Here is a 17,206-nt window from a genome sequence, read left to right on the forward strand (position 1 = left end):
GTATATCATGGATATCAATATTCAAGCACAATGAAATTATGAAGAAAAGATTGCAATAACAAATTGGAAATATAAAAGATAGTCCACAGAGCAGCTGCCTGGAGAAGACTTAATTTTAAAGTAATGGTAAGAAACAGTGAAAAAAAGAAAGCAAGGAAATTGCAATAGGAGTAAAAGAGTTTGTATTTATAATGTGCAATCTCAAATTGAAACATTCTGTATTACATTTTGAAACAATTAAACATTTTCATTTAAATTTCAGCAAAGGTAATTTTTGTTTGTTTGTTTTTCTAGTACCGAGAATCAAACTCACAACCTTGCGCTTGCCAGGCAGCTGCTGTTCCGCTGAGCTAAATCCCCAGCCCTCTGCAAAGGTAATTTTAAATAGTGTATTTAGAGGGATCAGTAGAAACTATTTCTAATTCTCACACAAATCTGAGTATGATGGTTAATTTCAAGAAATAAGGAACGGATATCCTGGATATTTTCTCATACAATTGGTTTTATAATTACCTATTTTAAGGAAAATACATCCTTTAGTTTTTAAGAAATATTTTCCAAAAATTCTGCTTATCATAATTTTTGGGGGTCTCTAAAAGTAGATACAGTAAAATAATCTTTAAAACAGACACATTTTCTCTGTCCCAAATTAACCTAATGAATGCCAATGATGAGAAAGTTGCTAAGTTTTGAATCATTAAGGGTTTACCAAGAGGACTTGTTGCATGTTGAAATAATCATGAAAGGGTTTATACATTCAATAAAATTCTAACTAGTTGTGTTAGATTTATCTCTTTTCTCTTATCTCTTTCTCATTACCTTTCATGAATGTGTAGTTTTTTTTAAATACAAAGAAATGAATTTTTTACAGCTGAAAAACTATGATTTTGATTATATCCTACCTTGGGATATCTAGCCCTTAATTCCTAACCCTTAAAATGCATACATATCACTTAGAAGAAGATATTCGTAAAACAGACTATGTTTTCCTGAAAAGACAAAACTACTAAAGTCATAAATGCCTGAGGAAAAAAATCAAATACAAAAAGAAAGTTTATATGGAGAATTCCCTGAGAAAATGTCTATCTCATTATCTTTTTGGGCTGTGGGTTATACGAGGATTATTTGAGGTTTTTTTTTTTTTTTTTTTTTGGTTTTGGTTTTTCTCCGGTACCAGGAACTGAACTCACGACCTTGCGCTTGCCAGGCAGGCGCTTTTTGCTGCTGAGCTAAATCCCCAGCCCCTTATTTGAGGTTTAAAAAGCACGAAATAAGTTTCAGGGGTTTATTAGTTGCAAGGACTGAGATATTTTAAAGATATATTTATGCTACAAATGTTTTAGGTTCTCAAGAGTTTTACAAAAACAAATATATAGTAAATGATTATTTCAATTTATTAAGAATTAATATTTTTATACCAGGGAAATGAAGTTGCTTATAAAGTTAGTTGCTTCATACCCTGAGTAGTTTTTCTCATATTAAGCAAAGATTATTAGTCATTAAAGGCTATAAATTCAAGTGTAAGACCTCAGTACTTACCCTGACTACACTGAAGTCCAGTTTAGTCTCTTGTGCACACTGTAATATGAGCTGAAAGCAATTTTTACTTTGATTTGTCATTCCATTTTCATAATAACGCTGTAAAATCCTTTGTTGTTCTACAGTAAATACTGAACGTAGATTCATCTAAAAATAAAAGAAGATACTCTGAAAATTGGAATAAAAATTGGGTATGTCTAGCATTTATACACTTTTTTTTTCAATACAATTTCAGTGCTTCCAAAAGGTAATATTTTTAATGGGAAATAATTTATGTGCTAAAGGGTAATAGTTTCTTACTGAAAAAGATATGTAGTACAAACACATACTGAATTTGTTCAGAAAAATTACCAACTTCAAAGAAAAAATTTGAAAAAAGAGAAAACATCTGATCTGGTTAGAGTAAGTGCATAGGGCAAAAAATGTTCCTTACTCTGAAATATTTATGCTTTGGAAAGTCAGAATTGTGGTAGTCATACATGATCAATTATCAACAGGGGCACTAACTCTTCTTTGTCAAGTAAGGCATCTGGCACACATCTAACAATCAGAAGCTGCACTCTGGAACAAAAGGATGCTTTTAGTTTTCTTCTTTCTGGGACTAAGGTGTTATTTTTATATACTAAAACAAAACCTTCCTTTAAAACTTAAAAATATAAAGGAAGGTATAATTCAGGTGATGTTATCCAAAATTAATTATTTTAATAACTACACTACATAAAACAAAATTAAAAATCATGTTTACTTTATTAAATAAAACTGTGTAAAAACTATATCTTTTAATTAAATAGATACTACTAAAATTAGATAACATAAGTTGAAAAAACACTACTTTTTCTGACTATAGATAAAATGTTTGATACTAAAGATGTTATAGTTTGTGTCTCTACGTCCCCCTAAAGCCTCATGCAGTCATGGGGGGGCGCTTCTAGAGTTTATGATTGATTCATGGTCCAATGCTGGGATTATGGGTGTGAGTGCTACACCTGCCCTGAGGTGGATAGCTTGCGTACAGTGTAAACAAGGGAAAGATACTGCTTGCAGCTGCTTCTCCCCTTTGCTCTTGTAGCTTTTGCTATCTTCTGCTGCCATGAACTGTTACCCTCTGCCATGTACCATGCCTTGGAGCCAGTCGAGTATGCACTGAAACCTCCACAAAATGTGAGCTAAATAAATGTTTCCTTTCTTAATTTTGGGGATGAGGTCATTTGTCCCAGCAATGAGAGAAAAGTAACCAACACAGAATTTGGTACCAGGAGTGGGATCATTGCTGTGACTATACCTGACCATGTGGTTCAAAAGCCTTTGGAAATGGCTTATGGGAAGTGTTTGGAAAGGTCTGGAGATTTCACCTGAAAGAGAATCGCTAGAATGCCTTCAGATGTGCTGTATGAGAGATTCTGGTCAGAGCTCAGAAGACCAGAAGGCTGATAGAAATCCTGCTAGTAAAGACCAAGTTCAGGAGGTTTCTGTTAGGAAGAAGGCCTGCATTGGTTGTTGGACTCCAGATGATGTGTTATGGCATGGCAGAAAGTTTGTCTGCATTTTTCTCAAGTCCAGACAGTTGCCCATGACTGAGATTAAGGGCAGTGGACTAATTAATCTGGCAAAAGAAATTTCAAGGCAGTCGAATGTTGGGGCAGTGGGATGGCTATTGTTTGGGGCATTTAGCCAGATTTATGTTGAAAAGCAAGAACAAAGAGCCCAGCAGGATGACTTAAAAAGTTGTGAGTTTGCCCAGAAAGGAAGCTCCAGTAAAGCTGATGATTACAAAGACAGAGCTGAGGAGATGTCAGCTGCTGAGAAGGAACAGGAGAATATAAAAGATGGCCTGCGGGCATCACAAGAAAAAGCAAGTCTCCAGTCTTTTCAGCCTCAAACCTGCAAAAGTGAAAGACTTTGCTCTGAGGAGAAAGCCACGTTGTACCACATTCCAGAATGGCAGCAGCAGCCACACCATAAACCAGAATGGCAGCAGCATAGAGAATTTGTTCCACAGAATCAGGTTCAGAGGGCTCAGCAATTCAGGCATTCAACCCCCACAGCCAAGAGAGGAGAAATCCTGCCTAGTGCTCCAGCTGGCAGCACACCTTGGCTCCATCCATGCTGTGCTGGTATTAGGTGCATACAGAATGCAAGAGTTCTGAGGTTCAAAAGGTTTCCCCCTAGACTTCACAAGGCCTAAGAGGCAAGACATTGTGTCTTTGAGATTGCAGTGTTTGAAGCTGTGAGTGTGAAACCTAAAGTGCAGTAGAGACACCAGAAGTTTTGGAAAAGCCAGGAACGTGGATTGCCTGAGGAAAGCTGCAAGGAGGGAGCAAAGCAGGCCCAAGAGAAAAACCATGGGAGCTACAGCCACCAGAAGTGTGGAGCCACATGGAGCTCACAATTTATCACAGACTGCTTTGGATTTCCAACTGGAACTACAGAGCAAAATGTTAGCCCTGCTGTATTTTGGACTTGCTTTGGTCCCAGTGTTTTGTATCTCCCTGTTTGTACCTTTTCAAATGGTAAGGCTTATCTGTGCCATTGAATATTGGAAGTGTTTAACTTTGTTTTCATCTGTACAGATGCTCACAGCTAAGAGTTTGCCTTACATCTTGAAGGAGAGTTGGTATTTGGACTTTTCAGCAATGCTGAAACTGTTAGGAATTTGACCACTCTTAGGGATGGACTAAAATGTCTTTTGTATATAGGAATGGACATGAGACTTTAGGGGGCCAGGGACAGAATGTTATGGTTTGTGTCTGGATGTCCCCTCAAAGCCTCATGCAGTCATGGGGTGGGCTTCTAGAGTTTATGGTTGATTCATAATCCAAGGCTGGGATTGTGGGTTTGAGTGCTACACCTGCCCTGGGGTGGGTAGCTTGCATCCAATGTAAGGGATGGAAAGAGGCTGCTTGCAGCCGCTCCTCCCTTTTGTTCTTGTTGCTTTTACTATCCTCTGCTGTCATGGACTGTTGCTCTCTTCCGTGTGCCATGCCTTGGAGCCAGCCAAGTATGGACTGAAACCTCCACAAACTGTGAGCTAAATAAACCTTTCTTTCCTTAATTTTGGGCTTCAGGTATTTTGTTCCAGCAATGAGAGAAAAATAATCTAAACAAAGGATAAAAACTGTGAATCTCATGAGTAAAAGGCTGATCAAACTCTCCTTCAAAACAGATGAATTATAGTAGTGCACTTTTATAAAGTATCCTTGTAATTTAATTAGGGGAATTTCAGGCTCTTGCTGAAAGCTATCACATTGAAATTTTTACTCCTAATTGACTCACAGGAAATCTTTCTAAGGAAATTATTTCTTTTAAATTTGGAAAACAGCAACAGGAAAAACACTGTAAGACAAAACAAACCATATATGGAATCAACAACATAGTTGCCGTGTGATACTGGTATGCTGCTATTGTTCTTTTCCTTGTTTGTTTCTCATTTACTATTGTCTTTAAAATAAAATTAAAAAAAAAACAATTTCCCTTCCTAGAAACACTTTGAACAATAAAGTCATCTAATAAAAAATTAAAGAGCCATACGGCCATACATTGTAGTTTGTATACCTGGCTTTCCTACTCACATAAACATTTTCTAAGTAATGTTAAGAGAACAGATTATAGAAAATCAGACGTTGGAGAAGGCATAGAAAAAATGAGAGAAGTGTTTCTATCTGAAATAGAAACAAAGACCTCTAGTGTATTTTTGAAATGTGTTTTGGAAGGTGTACACTAATGTGGGAGTATAATCACTTATCTGCTACTGAACCAAATGTTCAAGTGTGTTTGGATCATTACATAGTGACAATATCTAGCAAAGAAATTTTGCTATCATGGTTGCCATTTTTCAGATCAATTTGGAGTTACTTTTCCTAAATGGTTGAGGCACACTGGGGAGAAAATACAGAAATGAAGGTCAAATACATGAAATTTATCATAGAAAATTAATTTAGAAGTACTTTGGAATGAGTTGTGAGGAGGGTGGTAAACTTCAACTCATGAATGCCTAATTAGGGTAATGGGCCCAATCTTATTCTGCAAGACTGTGTCTTCAGCAAACAGCCTAAAGTGCAAGATACATGTAAGCCCCAAACATGATCATATCTGTTCCAGGAGGAAAATAAGATTATTTCCCTATTGAATGACTGCAACTGTTACACTTACCCAAGTACTACATGAGCTTTGCAAAGTACAGCAGGCCTTTCCCTACTAACAACCAGTAGCTAAATGTAGATGACTAAGTTTTTTTTTTTTTTAATCTTTTTGAAGCATGTTTTCACTATGCAGTTCAAGCTGGCCTTGAATTCACTTTGTAGCCCAGGTTGGCCTCGAACTCGCAGGGATCCTCCTGTCTCAGCCTCCCTAGTGTTTGGATAACCACCACACCCAGCAGATGACTGAATATTAAGTAGGTCTCTACAGGCTACTATTCTGAAAATGAGTAATATTATGAATTTTAACATTTTCCCCTTAAATTCAGTAGCAATAGCATCAACTTCATTTTTATCAAGAGAATTACTATTTTTCTTTCAAATTATTTAAAATTCATTTTTTACAAGATAAACACATTTAAGCAAAGAGCAAAATATCTTGTCATTATCTCCATCCACTCTACATATCTTGCTTTATGAAGTGGCAAGATATTAAATGAAAGTTTTCAATCACTTGTAAAAATTAATGAGAATTTTTAAAATACTTTTAAAGTTGAGTTCTTACTTATGTGGAAGATAAAAATCACAAGCCATTGGTTTCATGAGATTTGAGGTCATTAAACTGGAGTGGAAAGTTTGGCTGAATTAGGAGATTAAGCATTGAAGTACCATGACATTTATTTTCGCCTCAAGATTTTCTGCACTAATATGCTATGTATTGTACCACCCATTCAGCACATGCCAGCCCATAGGAGTAAGATGACCTATATTCTATGCCCAGCTCTGCTTCAGCTTATTTGGCAAAATAATTTCCCCTAACATCGATTTCCTAGGTTATAAAATACCTGTGTTATACAATTTGAGTTGTCTACCAATCTGAGTTACTATGAATGAAAACATAAGAATTCATTTTCCATGAATTATAAAGCAGTTTTAACATATTTTTTAATATAACTAGTCTCTTCACTTTATCTACAATTTCTAGGTATGGAATTTTGCAGATCCTTCTCAGATTGAGGATTCAGTGTTTTAATGACTACTTACACAATGAGAAAATATTAAATTATGCCCAGTATATTCTATTCAACTAAGCAGACTAGTGACAAATATTTGAGATCTATCATCTTGGAAGCATTTAAAACATCCAACTTAGAGGAATGACTACTTCAGTAGGGGTTTCAGGTAGCTAGAGCCATATTTCCATATGGAAATATTTGAGATGCATTCTTATATAACACTACTAATATATTTGATCCCATCTTTACCAGTTTAATGCCTTTAATAATGACCTAGCTGGTTAAGTGACTTGACATGTGGGGCTGGGGATTTAGCTCAGCGGCAAAAAGCGCCTGCCTGGCAAGCGCAAGGTCGTGAATTGGGTTCCCGGTACCGGAGAAAAACCAAAAAAAAAAAAAGTTACTTGACATGTACCCCCAAAATTTATTTATCAATACTCATTCTTTTTTATTTTAAAGATAAAAGAATGAAAATGTATTAACAGACTTTATTGCTTGTATTGGTTTGTGTTATTTTGTCAATACTCATTCTTGAAAAAACTTGATTTTACAAATGGGATGAGTCCATAAAATCTTCAACAATTCAACTAGAAACTTTATTTTCAAAATTAAAAGTCTGGATTTCAGGAAATCCATTGATCTTTTTGTTTACAAAGTGTTGAGCTAGGATTAATTTAACATCTTGCATACCTTTATATTAGCCAATATATCTATGTTAACATTATCCTTTTATCCATTATTACTCACATTTAAATTTACATGCAGTACAATTTACTCTTTCTACATAGTTTTATGAGTTAAAAAGTACATAGTCATTAACCACTTACAACAATAAAAACACAGAAAATATTTATCTCTCCAAGAAACTTCCCCTAAGATACCTATTTGTCATCAGCCTCTCCAGCACCATGAGCTCCTGGATATATTTCTACAACTTTGAGTTTTACAGAATACAATGTAAACGGAATCATGAAGTATGTAGTCACCTTAAGCTTGCCTTCATTCACATAGCATAGATTATTTCAGGTTCATCTGTGTTGCTATGTGTTATCAATAGATTGTTCCCTTTCTTGTAGAGTAGTGTTCAATGAGAGGAAAGTAACTGAGTTAATCTATTCATTTGTTTTACAGTATTTGTGCTCATTCAAGTTTTTTGCAATTATGAGTAAAGCTGTTAAGAATATGTGCATACATTTTTCTGCACATGGGTAAGTGTTTATTTCTTTGAAGTAAATATCGAGAAGGATTTCTGGGTCATATGGTAAGCACATGTAAATTTTAAGGAAAATTTGATAAACTTATCAAGATGACTGTTCAAATTAACCTACCTACCGACATTCAGAGTTTCTGTTCCTTCACTTCCTCATGAAAATTCATTACTTTTAGATTTTTTTAAACTGTGGTAATTCTAATGGGTAATTGTATATATTGTTATGTTTTATTTTAAAGAGAATAAAAATAATAATAAAATAACAACAACATAGACAACAACAAAGCACAAACAACAAAAATGATACAGGGTTTCAAAATAGAATAATAGGAATCAACAGTGGCTGTTATATTACACATTGTTATCTTCAACGAAGTTGCTCAGATAACCAGATGTAAGAATGCAAGAGTGATCAAACCATTAAAGAGAATTTAAAAAAAAATTTGTTTATGTATTTGTGTTTGGCATTTTTCTTTCTTTTCTCTTTAAATTGAAAAACAAAATTTATATGTATATACAAGGATAGCTGGAATAGGTGTATTGCTGATGTCTGTGGTTTATTGAAAGGAACGATTAATGCTTAAAATTTTCTTTATTCTTGACCAATTTTGCACAATTCTATGTAATCAGAACGGCTGATCTGAAGACAACAATATGCAGTATAAGAACCATTGTTGAATTCCAACAGTCTTGTATGGCGAAGTTCTGTATCATTTCCAATTTTTTTTTATTCCTAGTTATTCTCTTTGATTGTTTGCTCAATCTTACATTCTTACATCTGATGGACTGAACAACTTCGTCAAAGATAACAGTATGTAATGTAGCAAACATTTTTAATTCCTATCATATGAGTTTCAGGTCAAGTATCATTTTTATTGTTTTCGTGTTGTTTTGTTTTTGTCTTCATTGTTGTTGATTTGTTAGGATTATTTTCTCTTTAAAGTAAAAAAAAACGTTAGAAATAATACAGAGCTTCACTGGTAGGAATTCACTAAAGGAAGAGAATGAATGTATATACATATATATGTATATATATTGGGCTGGGGATCTAGCTCAGTGGCACAGTGCCTGCTTGGCAAGCGCAACGTCGTGAGTTTGATTCCCGGTACTGGAAAAAAAAATTAAAATTTGAAAAAAAATATATATATATGTAGTAATTGTATATATTAGTATTATATTTTTAATTTATGCTTTCCTAATGACTAATGATGTTCAGCACCTTTGAATATATGCATTTTCCATCCATTTATCTTTTTTGTGGAAGTTTCTTGCTCAAATAAAACCCAAATTTTTCTAACTCGGTTGACTGCATACTTAGTATTCAGTTTTGAGGGATCCATTATATATTCTTGACACAAATCTTTTACCAGAAATTTGATTTGTCCTTCCTCCTGTCTGTAGCTTGTTTTTTTCATTTTATTAACAATATATTGCATAGAATAGAAGTTTCCACTTCCAAAGAAATCCATTTATCATTTATTTTGTTTTCCAGATTGCCCTTAAATTTGGCAATTCTACATCCCTTACATTGCCATGTGAATTTGTGATGAGTTTCTCAATGCCTACAAAAAATACGGCTGAAATTATGATTCAGATTTTATTGCATTTATTCTTTAAATTTTTGGAGTTTTGTGTCTTAGCAATATTAATCTGTTCATTCATTTTATAATATTTGGGCTCTTTCAAGTTTTTTGCAATTATGGGTAAAGCTGGGTTTTCTGATACTTTGCATTATTTAGACTTTCTTTGATGTTTTTCATGAATGAGTTATAGTGTTCAGCACATAGATCTAGAACATATTCTATTAAATTTAAAGCTGTATTCTTCCTATCTGTGAGGATATTAGTGTAAATGATTTTTTATTTTCCAATTTTATATTGCTAGTTTATTGACATACAATAAATTTTGGCAAATTCAATTTGCATTCTGTAATTGCAAAACTCACATATTGGTTTCAGAAGCCATTTGATTGATTGATTGCTATTTTCTACACAATCATGTCATCCACAAAAAGTAATAAGCTTATTTCTTCTCTAGCAGTATCTATGAATTTCTATCTTATTTTACTGCACTGGCTTGGACCAAAACATGATGCTTTAATGACAATTACATTCCTTCTTTGTTCTTGATTTTACTGGGTATAACTATGACATTCATTATTAAGTATGATGTTATCAGTAGATTTTTTGTGCTTTCCCTATATCAGCTTATTAACTTTTGTTAAACTGAGTTATTACTAGTATTATTACTATTAGGAATGAATATTAAATTTTCTCAAAGACGTTTTTTATGTCTGTTGACAAATGACATAATTTATGTTTTTAATCATTTGTATGGTAAATTATAATGATTGATTTTCAAATGTTGAACCTGCCCTACATTCCATTCCTGAAATAAACTTCTCTTGGTGTCAAGGCATACATATATAATTTGTAAATGTTTTTTTCAGAATTTTTGAAACCATGTGTGAAGAATTTTATCTTTGATTTTCTTTTCTTGCATTGAGTACTGGTGTATTGAGTCAGGAGATAGATGATAGAATGATAGATAGATAGATAGATAGATAGATAGATAGATAGATAGATAGATGATAGATGATAGATAGATAGATAGATAGATAGATAGATAGATAGATAGATAGAGATAGAGATATTCTATTTGTATACTCTATATACCCTGGAACATGTTGTATAGAATTGCTATAATTTTTTCCTTTGGTCTGTGTTATAAAATCATCTAGGCATGCAGTTTTATTTCTTGGAAACTTTCTCTATACTGTTTAAACTATTTCATCTTGAGTAAGCTTGGGTTGTCTGTGTCTTTCAAGAGTTACTATTTTTCACCCAAATTACTAAATTCAAGAATGTGAAGTGGTTTATTACATTTTTCTATTGTTCTTTTAATGTTGGTAAGGTTTGCAGTTGTACATCTTTTGGGTTTTCTTTTTGAGGTTGTAAATTTTTGTTTTCTTCCTTGTCAGCCTGGCAAGAGGTTTATCAGTGTTACTGATTTAAAATAATTTACTTTTAGCTACATTGATTTTCATCTATTCTTTTTCTGTGTTAATTTTCATTAATTTTTGCTCTAGTATTACCATTGTTGGTATTACCACTATTAGTATTACCATTATTGGTAATTTTGCTCTAGTATTACCATTAATTTTTGCTCTAGTATTACCATTATTGAAAGATACATAGTGAAGTCCTTAAGTATAACTCTTGTTTGCTTGTCTACTTGTATTTTCATTTCTATCATTTTTTTGCCTTATGAATTTAAAGATCTGTTATTAAGCATATATACATTTAAAAATGTTATATTTTTCATTTTTTTAGTCATAATGTCATGTCCTTGTTTATTCTTGGTACTACTCTTTGTGCAACGTTCAAATTTACCAGATATCAATATATATACAACAGTTTCATTTTAACCAGTGTCATAGCATATAATTTTCTGTCATATTAATTTTAAATTGTACCTTTAAGTACCTTTAACTTATATACTTTTAAATAATACCTTTACAGATACCTTTAATACTTCTTTATGAAGTATATATTTGTGTTTTCTAAAATGCAGCATGACATTCTATGTTTTATTCATTGTTTAGACCATGTGTATTTAATGTAATTACCGATATATTTGCATTTATATATCCAATTCTGTTACATTTTTTCTATTTGATCCTGTGATATTTTGCTCTAACCTGCCTTTTCCAATTTCTTTTTGATTATTTGAATATATTTTAGCATTTTTTAAACTTTGATGTTTTGGCTAAAACTCTTTAAAAATTTTTAGAGTGACTGTTTTAGGGATTACAATATAATTTTGCCTTTCTACACAGTTAATACTCTATTTGTTATTCTCTTATTTTTATTAATATTCTCCCTTTACACTCTCTTCTTCTGTTATGGTAATCATATATGGTACATTTATGTTTACTGGAAACACCAATCCATATTATTATTTTTACTGTCAATAATAATACATATTTCAGGAAATTAAGAGAGCAATAATATGTTATATATTTTCCATTTTTTTGCTCTTGTTTCACTCATGAAGATTCAAATTTTCTTCTGGTATCATTTCCATTCAGCCTAAAGAACTTTGACTTTTTCAAGCACATTTACCTGTGAGAAAATCAGTTTTTTTTTATCTGGGAATGTCTTCATTTCATCATCATTCCTTACGTATATTTACATGGCTACAGAATTCTTTCTGAATTAGCACTTGTTTTCTTTCAGCATTTCAAAAATGTTTTTCTAATTTCTTTGACCTCCAGATTGCTCACGAGAAGTCTGAAAACTTTCGAATATTTATTTTATATTTGTTTTGTTTTCCTAGGTTCTTTCAAAATTTTTTATCTTTTGTTTTCAGCAGAATGAGAGAGAGAGAGAGAGAGAGAGAGAGAGAGAGAGAGAGAGAGAGAGAGAGAGAAAGAAAGATCTAAATTTTTATTTCACAATGTAAATCTAGAAAAACTATGTAACTGTGTTCTAGGTCAAGTTAAACCCACACCTACCTATTTAGCTTGAGCAAAATATTAACAGTTTATGGCTAACATTACTGGTTGAGAATCTGAAAATGGAAAAGAAAACAGAACAAAAATGTCAAAGCCAAACCAGACCACTTTTATCTCTCTTTGACAGGAACTCTTAATAAATAAAATATGAATAGCTACTTTTGACAAAATGAAATCTTAGAAAATGTTTGAACCAAAAGAAAGATTTTAGTAACAAGGTTTTTCTAAGCATTTCTTCTTGATTTTACGTTTTTGTGGCCACAACAATCTATGTTGTTTTGGGTGTGTGTGTGTGTGTGTTTTGAGACAGGGTCTCCCTATATAGTGAAGACTGGCCTGTAACTAACTTATGTAGCCCAGGCAGGCTTGGAACTCATGGTTATCCTCCTGCCTCAGCCTTCTGACTGCTGGGATTACAGGTGTGCACCACCACACCTGACTATCAGTGCATGTTTTATGTGCAACTATGTACTGTCTGCTATTTAATAATTTTGTGTGAAGATATCTGAAGTGTTTCCAGTTACCATTATATTCCAATTTCTAAGATATCTTCGGAAATCAGTAATTCTAAAAAGCTAAAATATATATTATTTCAGTGGCAAAACTTTATTTTTAAATAATTATTTTAAAAATTTTTAATTTTATATTTCATAAAGACTTTAGAGATCATACTCTCAAGTGAAATAAATCAGACACACATGTGCAAATAGAGTAAGGAAAGAAGCAGGTCAAGTTCACCATTACTGATTTTACAGAGGAGGATTTTCATCCTTAGTATCTATATAATGCAGGATAGTCTGCTTTGCTATATCTTAACCAATTAGGCAGTACTGAGGGTATGACTGAGGGAAAAGGAGTCCCTTAATTTTATTTCACACACTACAAGCTCCTGGGGGACAGAAAGCAAATTTTCATCTGTTGTAACATCCATCTTATAGAACAATGTCTTGGACAAATTAAGTGCTCACTCAAATAACTATTATTTCACTTCTATTTTCTGAAAGGTAGAATAGATCTGACATTACAGATAAAGCATTCTTAATCTGAAAATCTGAACTTCTTCAAAATTTGAAACTTTTTGAGTGTCAATATGACACCCAAGTGAAAAATCCTATATCTGACCTCATGTAATGGGTTTCAGTAAAAACTCAGGTGCAGTAAAATATTGTATAAATGACTGGATGTAAAGATCAGTGTAGAGTATTTGGCCACCATGCACACACGAGGACCTGTGTTTGATTCTCAATGTCACAAAACTACATACATAATTTTGGACATGAATCAAATCCCTAAGGTAGCTCATTATGTACATGCAAATATTCCAAAATCCAGAAGGAAAAATCAGAAACACTTCTACTTCCAGGCAAGTGTGATAATGGATAACCAATATGTATTTCTTTCTTAATTTTTTTTACAATTCACCAGTGAAGCAGATAGTCTTTCTGAATAATTTTTTCTTTCTTTCTTTCTTTCTTTCTTTCTTTCTTTCTTTCTTTCTTTCTTTCTTGTTTTTTGAGACGGGGTCAGGCTATGTAGCTCAGGCTGGCTTTGAATTTGCTATATATAGTTCATGCTGGCCTCGAACTGCAGGCAGATCCTCCTGCCTCAGCCTCCTAAGTACTGGGATTACAGGCATGCACACCACCAAAATTGGCTTTGAATATGTCTTTGAATGAGAAAATAATTTAATGTTTAAAAAATAAATCAAATTAAATTTCTTTAATTGGACACAAAATGTTCAGTTACTGTATTTTTTCTACAATAGATTTTTCATAATTTCCATTTTTCAAGAAATGGTTTTAGAGCAGGCCTTGGTAGAACATGTCTATAATTCAAACAATCAAGTGACTGAGACACGAGGATGACAAATTCTAAGCCAACTACAGAGCAAAGCCCTGTGACTAAAGAAAATTGAAACATTAAATTGCCCTTTAATTTACTTTAATTTTAATTGAATTTAATTTTCTTTAGTTTCTTGAATTGATATACATATTTTACCAGTCTTGAAGTAAACACTTCAGCATCTCTGCAGTCTGTTCTGATATTCTCTCCTTCCTCATATTGGTCCCTTGTGCCTTCTTTTGTGGTGCATACTCTTTTTTTTCTTTTTTTTTTTTGGTTTCATTGTGTTCTTTATAACTTTTCTGTTTTACACTTCATTTATTTCTTTTCTTGCCATTACTATTTCTTCTTTCTTTGTTTTGGCAAGGAAATTTGCCATTCTACTCATAGTTTGTGGAAGTCATGCTTTTCGAGCTTTCTCATATCTCCTATAAGTTTTAAATCCCCTCTATTATTCTTAAAGCACCAATTTAATTGCATCCCACATATATTAATATGCTGTGATTTCATCTTCACTGATTACAAAGTACCTTCTAATTTTCTTTGAGCTATCTTTTGTGGCCCATGGATTGCTAAATGTGTATTATTAAATTACCAAATATTTGCAGATTGCCTATATCATGTATTGAATTTTAGTTTGATTGCATTATGCTCAGGAAACATCCTTTAAATGATTTTCAATGTTTTTAAGCTTGATACTTTATTTAATGGACCACAGTATGGGCCAAGCTGATCCATTTTCTATGTCCAACTAGGATAATGTGTATTCTGTTCCTGAATGACAAAGTGTACTAGTCAGTTGCTTGAGAGTCAAGTTGTGTGAGAGTCAAGTAGTCACTGATTTTGCTCCACTGTTTTAGCAATTGCTAAGAGGTATTAAAGTATCTCAATATAATTGTTTTTTATCTGAATATAATGGTGTGCTTAATTCTTATGTCTGTTTTATTAGTTTCTGGTTCATATCTGTATTTTACAGTGCTATTATTAAGTATATAACAATTTAAGCTTATGTATTTTTAAATTAATTAATCCACTAATTAATATAAATGACTATTTTATTCCTAATATTTCTTTTTCTGGAATCTTACATCTTTGATATTAATACAGGTTTCTTTTGATTAGTGTTTCATAATGTATTTTTCACTGATTTATGTGTCATCCATTTGTATATTTGTATTTAAAGTGAGTTAGTTGTATCCGGTACATAGTTGAGTTTAAGTCTAATGGCATTATCTGACATTTAGTTGGTATATTTAGACCATTTTGCAATTAATATAACCATCAAAATGGTTTGGTTTAAATCTACAATCTTTCTGTTTATATGGTCTTTTCCTTTTCTGTCACATTTTTCTGAATATTTTTATGATTCTATCTTCTTTCTTAATTTATAACTCCTGAATATTTTAATGATTTCTCCAGAGACCATAGAATATGTACTAATTCATTGCCGTGATAAGTTACCATATTATTCTACATTATGGTACTCTTGCACATTATCCTCTTTTGTGTATTTTTAAATTACTTAAAATTGCTACTAATTAAGGTTATCCTTATAAATGATTTTTGAAAATTAAGTCTATTATTTTCTCTCATATATTTACTATTTCTAGTGATTTTCTTTTTCTTTCTGTAAATCCAAATTTAAAATTGCTACCATTTTCATTCTGCCTGAAGGACTTTATGTTTTTGGTAGTATACATTTGCTGGTTACATGTATTTTGCCTTTTGTACAGGCCTGGCAGCTTTTATTTTGTTTAGATTTTTTGATACAGATTCATAGAGTAACAGAATGTTTCCTCTCAGTGCTTTAAAGATGTTGCTTCATTATTTTCTATGTTGCACTGATGTGCATGAGCTATCCCCTATGATTATTTATGTCTCCTTACAAAAGGCACAGTTCTTTCCTTTGTCTGATTTAAGAGTTTTTTTCTCTAGATTTCAGCAATTAGATTGTGAAATGCCCTGGTGCTGTTTTCACATTTTTTATCCTGAGGATTTGCTGAAATTCTTGGCTATGTGGATTTATAGTTTTCATCAAATTTGGAATGTTTTCAGCTGTTCATTTATAAGTGTTTGTCTTCTTCTCATGCTCTCGGACTCATAAATATGTATGATAGGTTAAATAATGTCTCACAGTTAACTATTAACCCACTCAATTTTCCTATACTATACATTGTGGATAATTTCCACTCATTTGTGTTCAACTTCATTATTTTTTTCTCCTGAAGTGGCTATTCTGTTGCTAATGCTAATGCTTGCCATTTATGTTTTTAATTTTTTTATTTTAAAGAAAATAGTACATAAAAAAATAACAATAACAAAATACAAACAAAACAACGCAAGGGTATTAAAAATGATATGGGGTTTCAAACCAAATGATAGGGATTAACCGTGGTTGTTATATTACATATTGTTATCTTCAGTGAAGTTGCTCAGATTACCAGATGTAGGAATAGAACATTGATCAAATCATTAAAGGGAATAAGAGAATAATAATTTAAAAGAACATTAGAGGCAATACATAATTTCGTTACACAGGATTGTAGGAATTTGCCAATGGATGTTATACTGCAAATTACTGTTGTCACGTAAGTTGCTCAGATTACTGGATATAAGCATGTCATTTCTTATATTATATTTCATTTCTAGAATTTCAATACAGATTTTAAAAATATTTTTATTAATGTGTTTCATTAGTACATTTATTGTAGGAAATTTGTACACTAAGTATCTTAATTCTCTTTTGTTCTCTTCCCCTCATCTCTCCCTGCTCCCTCCAACTAATAAACATCTTTTTAAAATAACTTCCATATCTTTTTCATTCTGCTTATGCTTTCCTCTAGTCTTCAAGGGACAATAAATAATACCATTGTTTTTAGCATCCTCTCTACTAATTCTGCATTTATTTCATTTGAGTTTTATTTCACTGATATTTATTTCATTTGAT

General features: G+C 32.4%; 1 protein-coding gene across 1 annotated transcript in view; it reads right to left on the reverse strand.

Moving 5' to 3' along the window:
- The window catches only part of Hdx (highly divergent homeobox), a 174,755-nt gene that overhangs the window by 145,694 nt on the left and 11,855 nt on the right, over window positions 1–17,206 (reverse strand). Inside the window, exon 2 of the mRNA XM_005410080.2 lies at window positions 1,540–1,686. Coding sequence (XP_005410137.1) covers window positions 1,540–1,686 — 147 coding nt within the window. The remainder of the gene's footprint in view (window positions 1–1,539; window positions 1,687–17,206) is intronic.

Source organism: Chinchilla lanigera, unplaced genomic scaffold, assembly GCF_000276665.1.
Source record: "Chinchilla lanigera isolate Chin_1 unplaced genomic scaffold, ChiLan1.0 scaffold00128, whole genome shotgun sequence".
Lineage (NCBI taxonomy): Eukaryota > Metazoa > Chordata > Mammalia > Rodentia > Chinchillidae > Chinchilla > Chinchilla lanigera.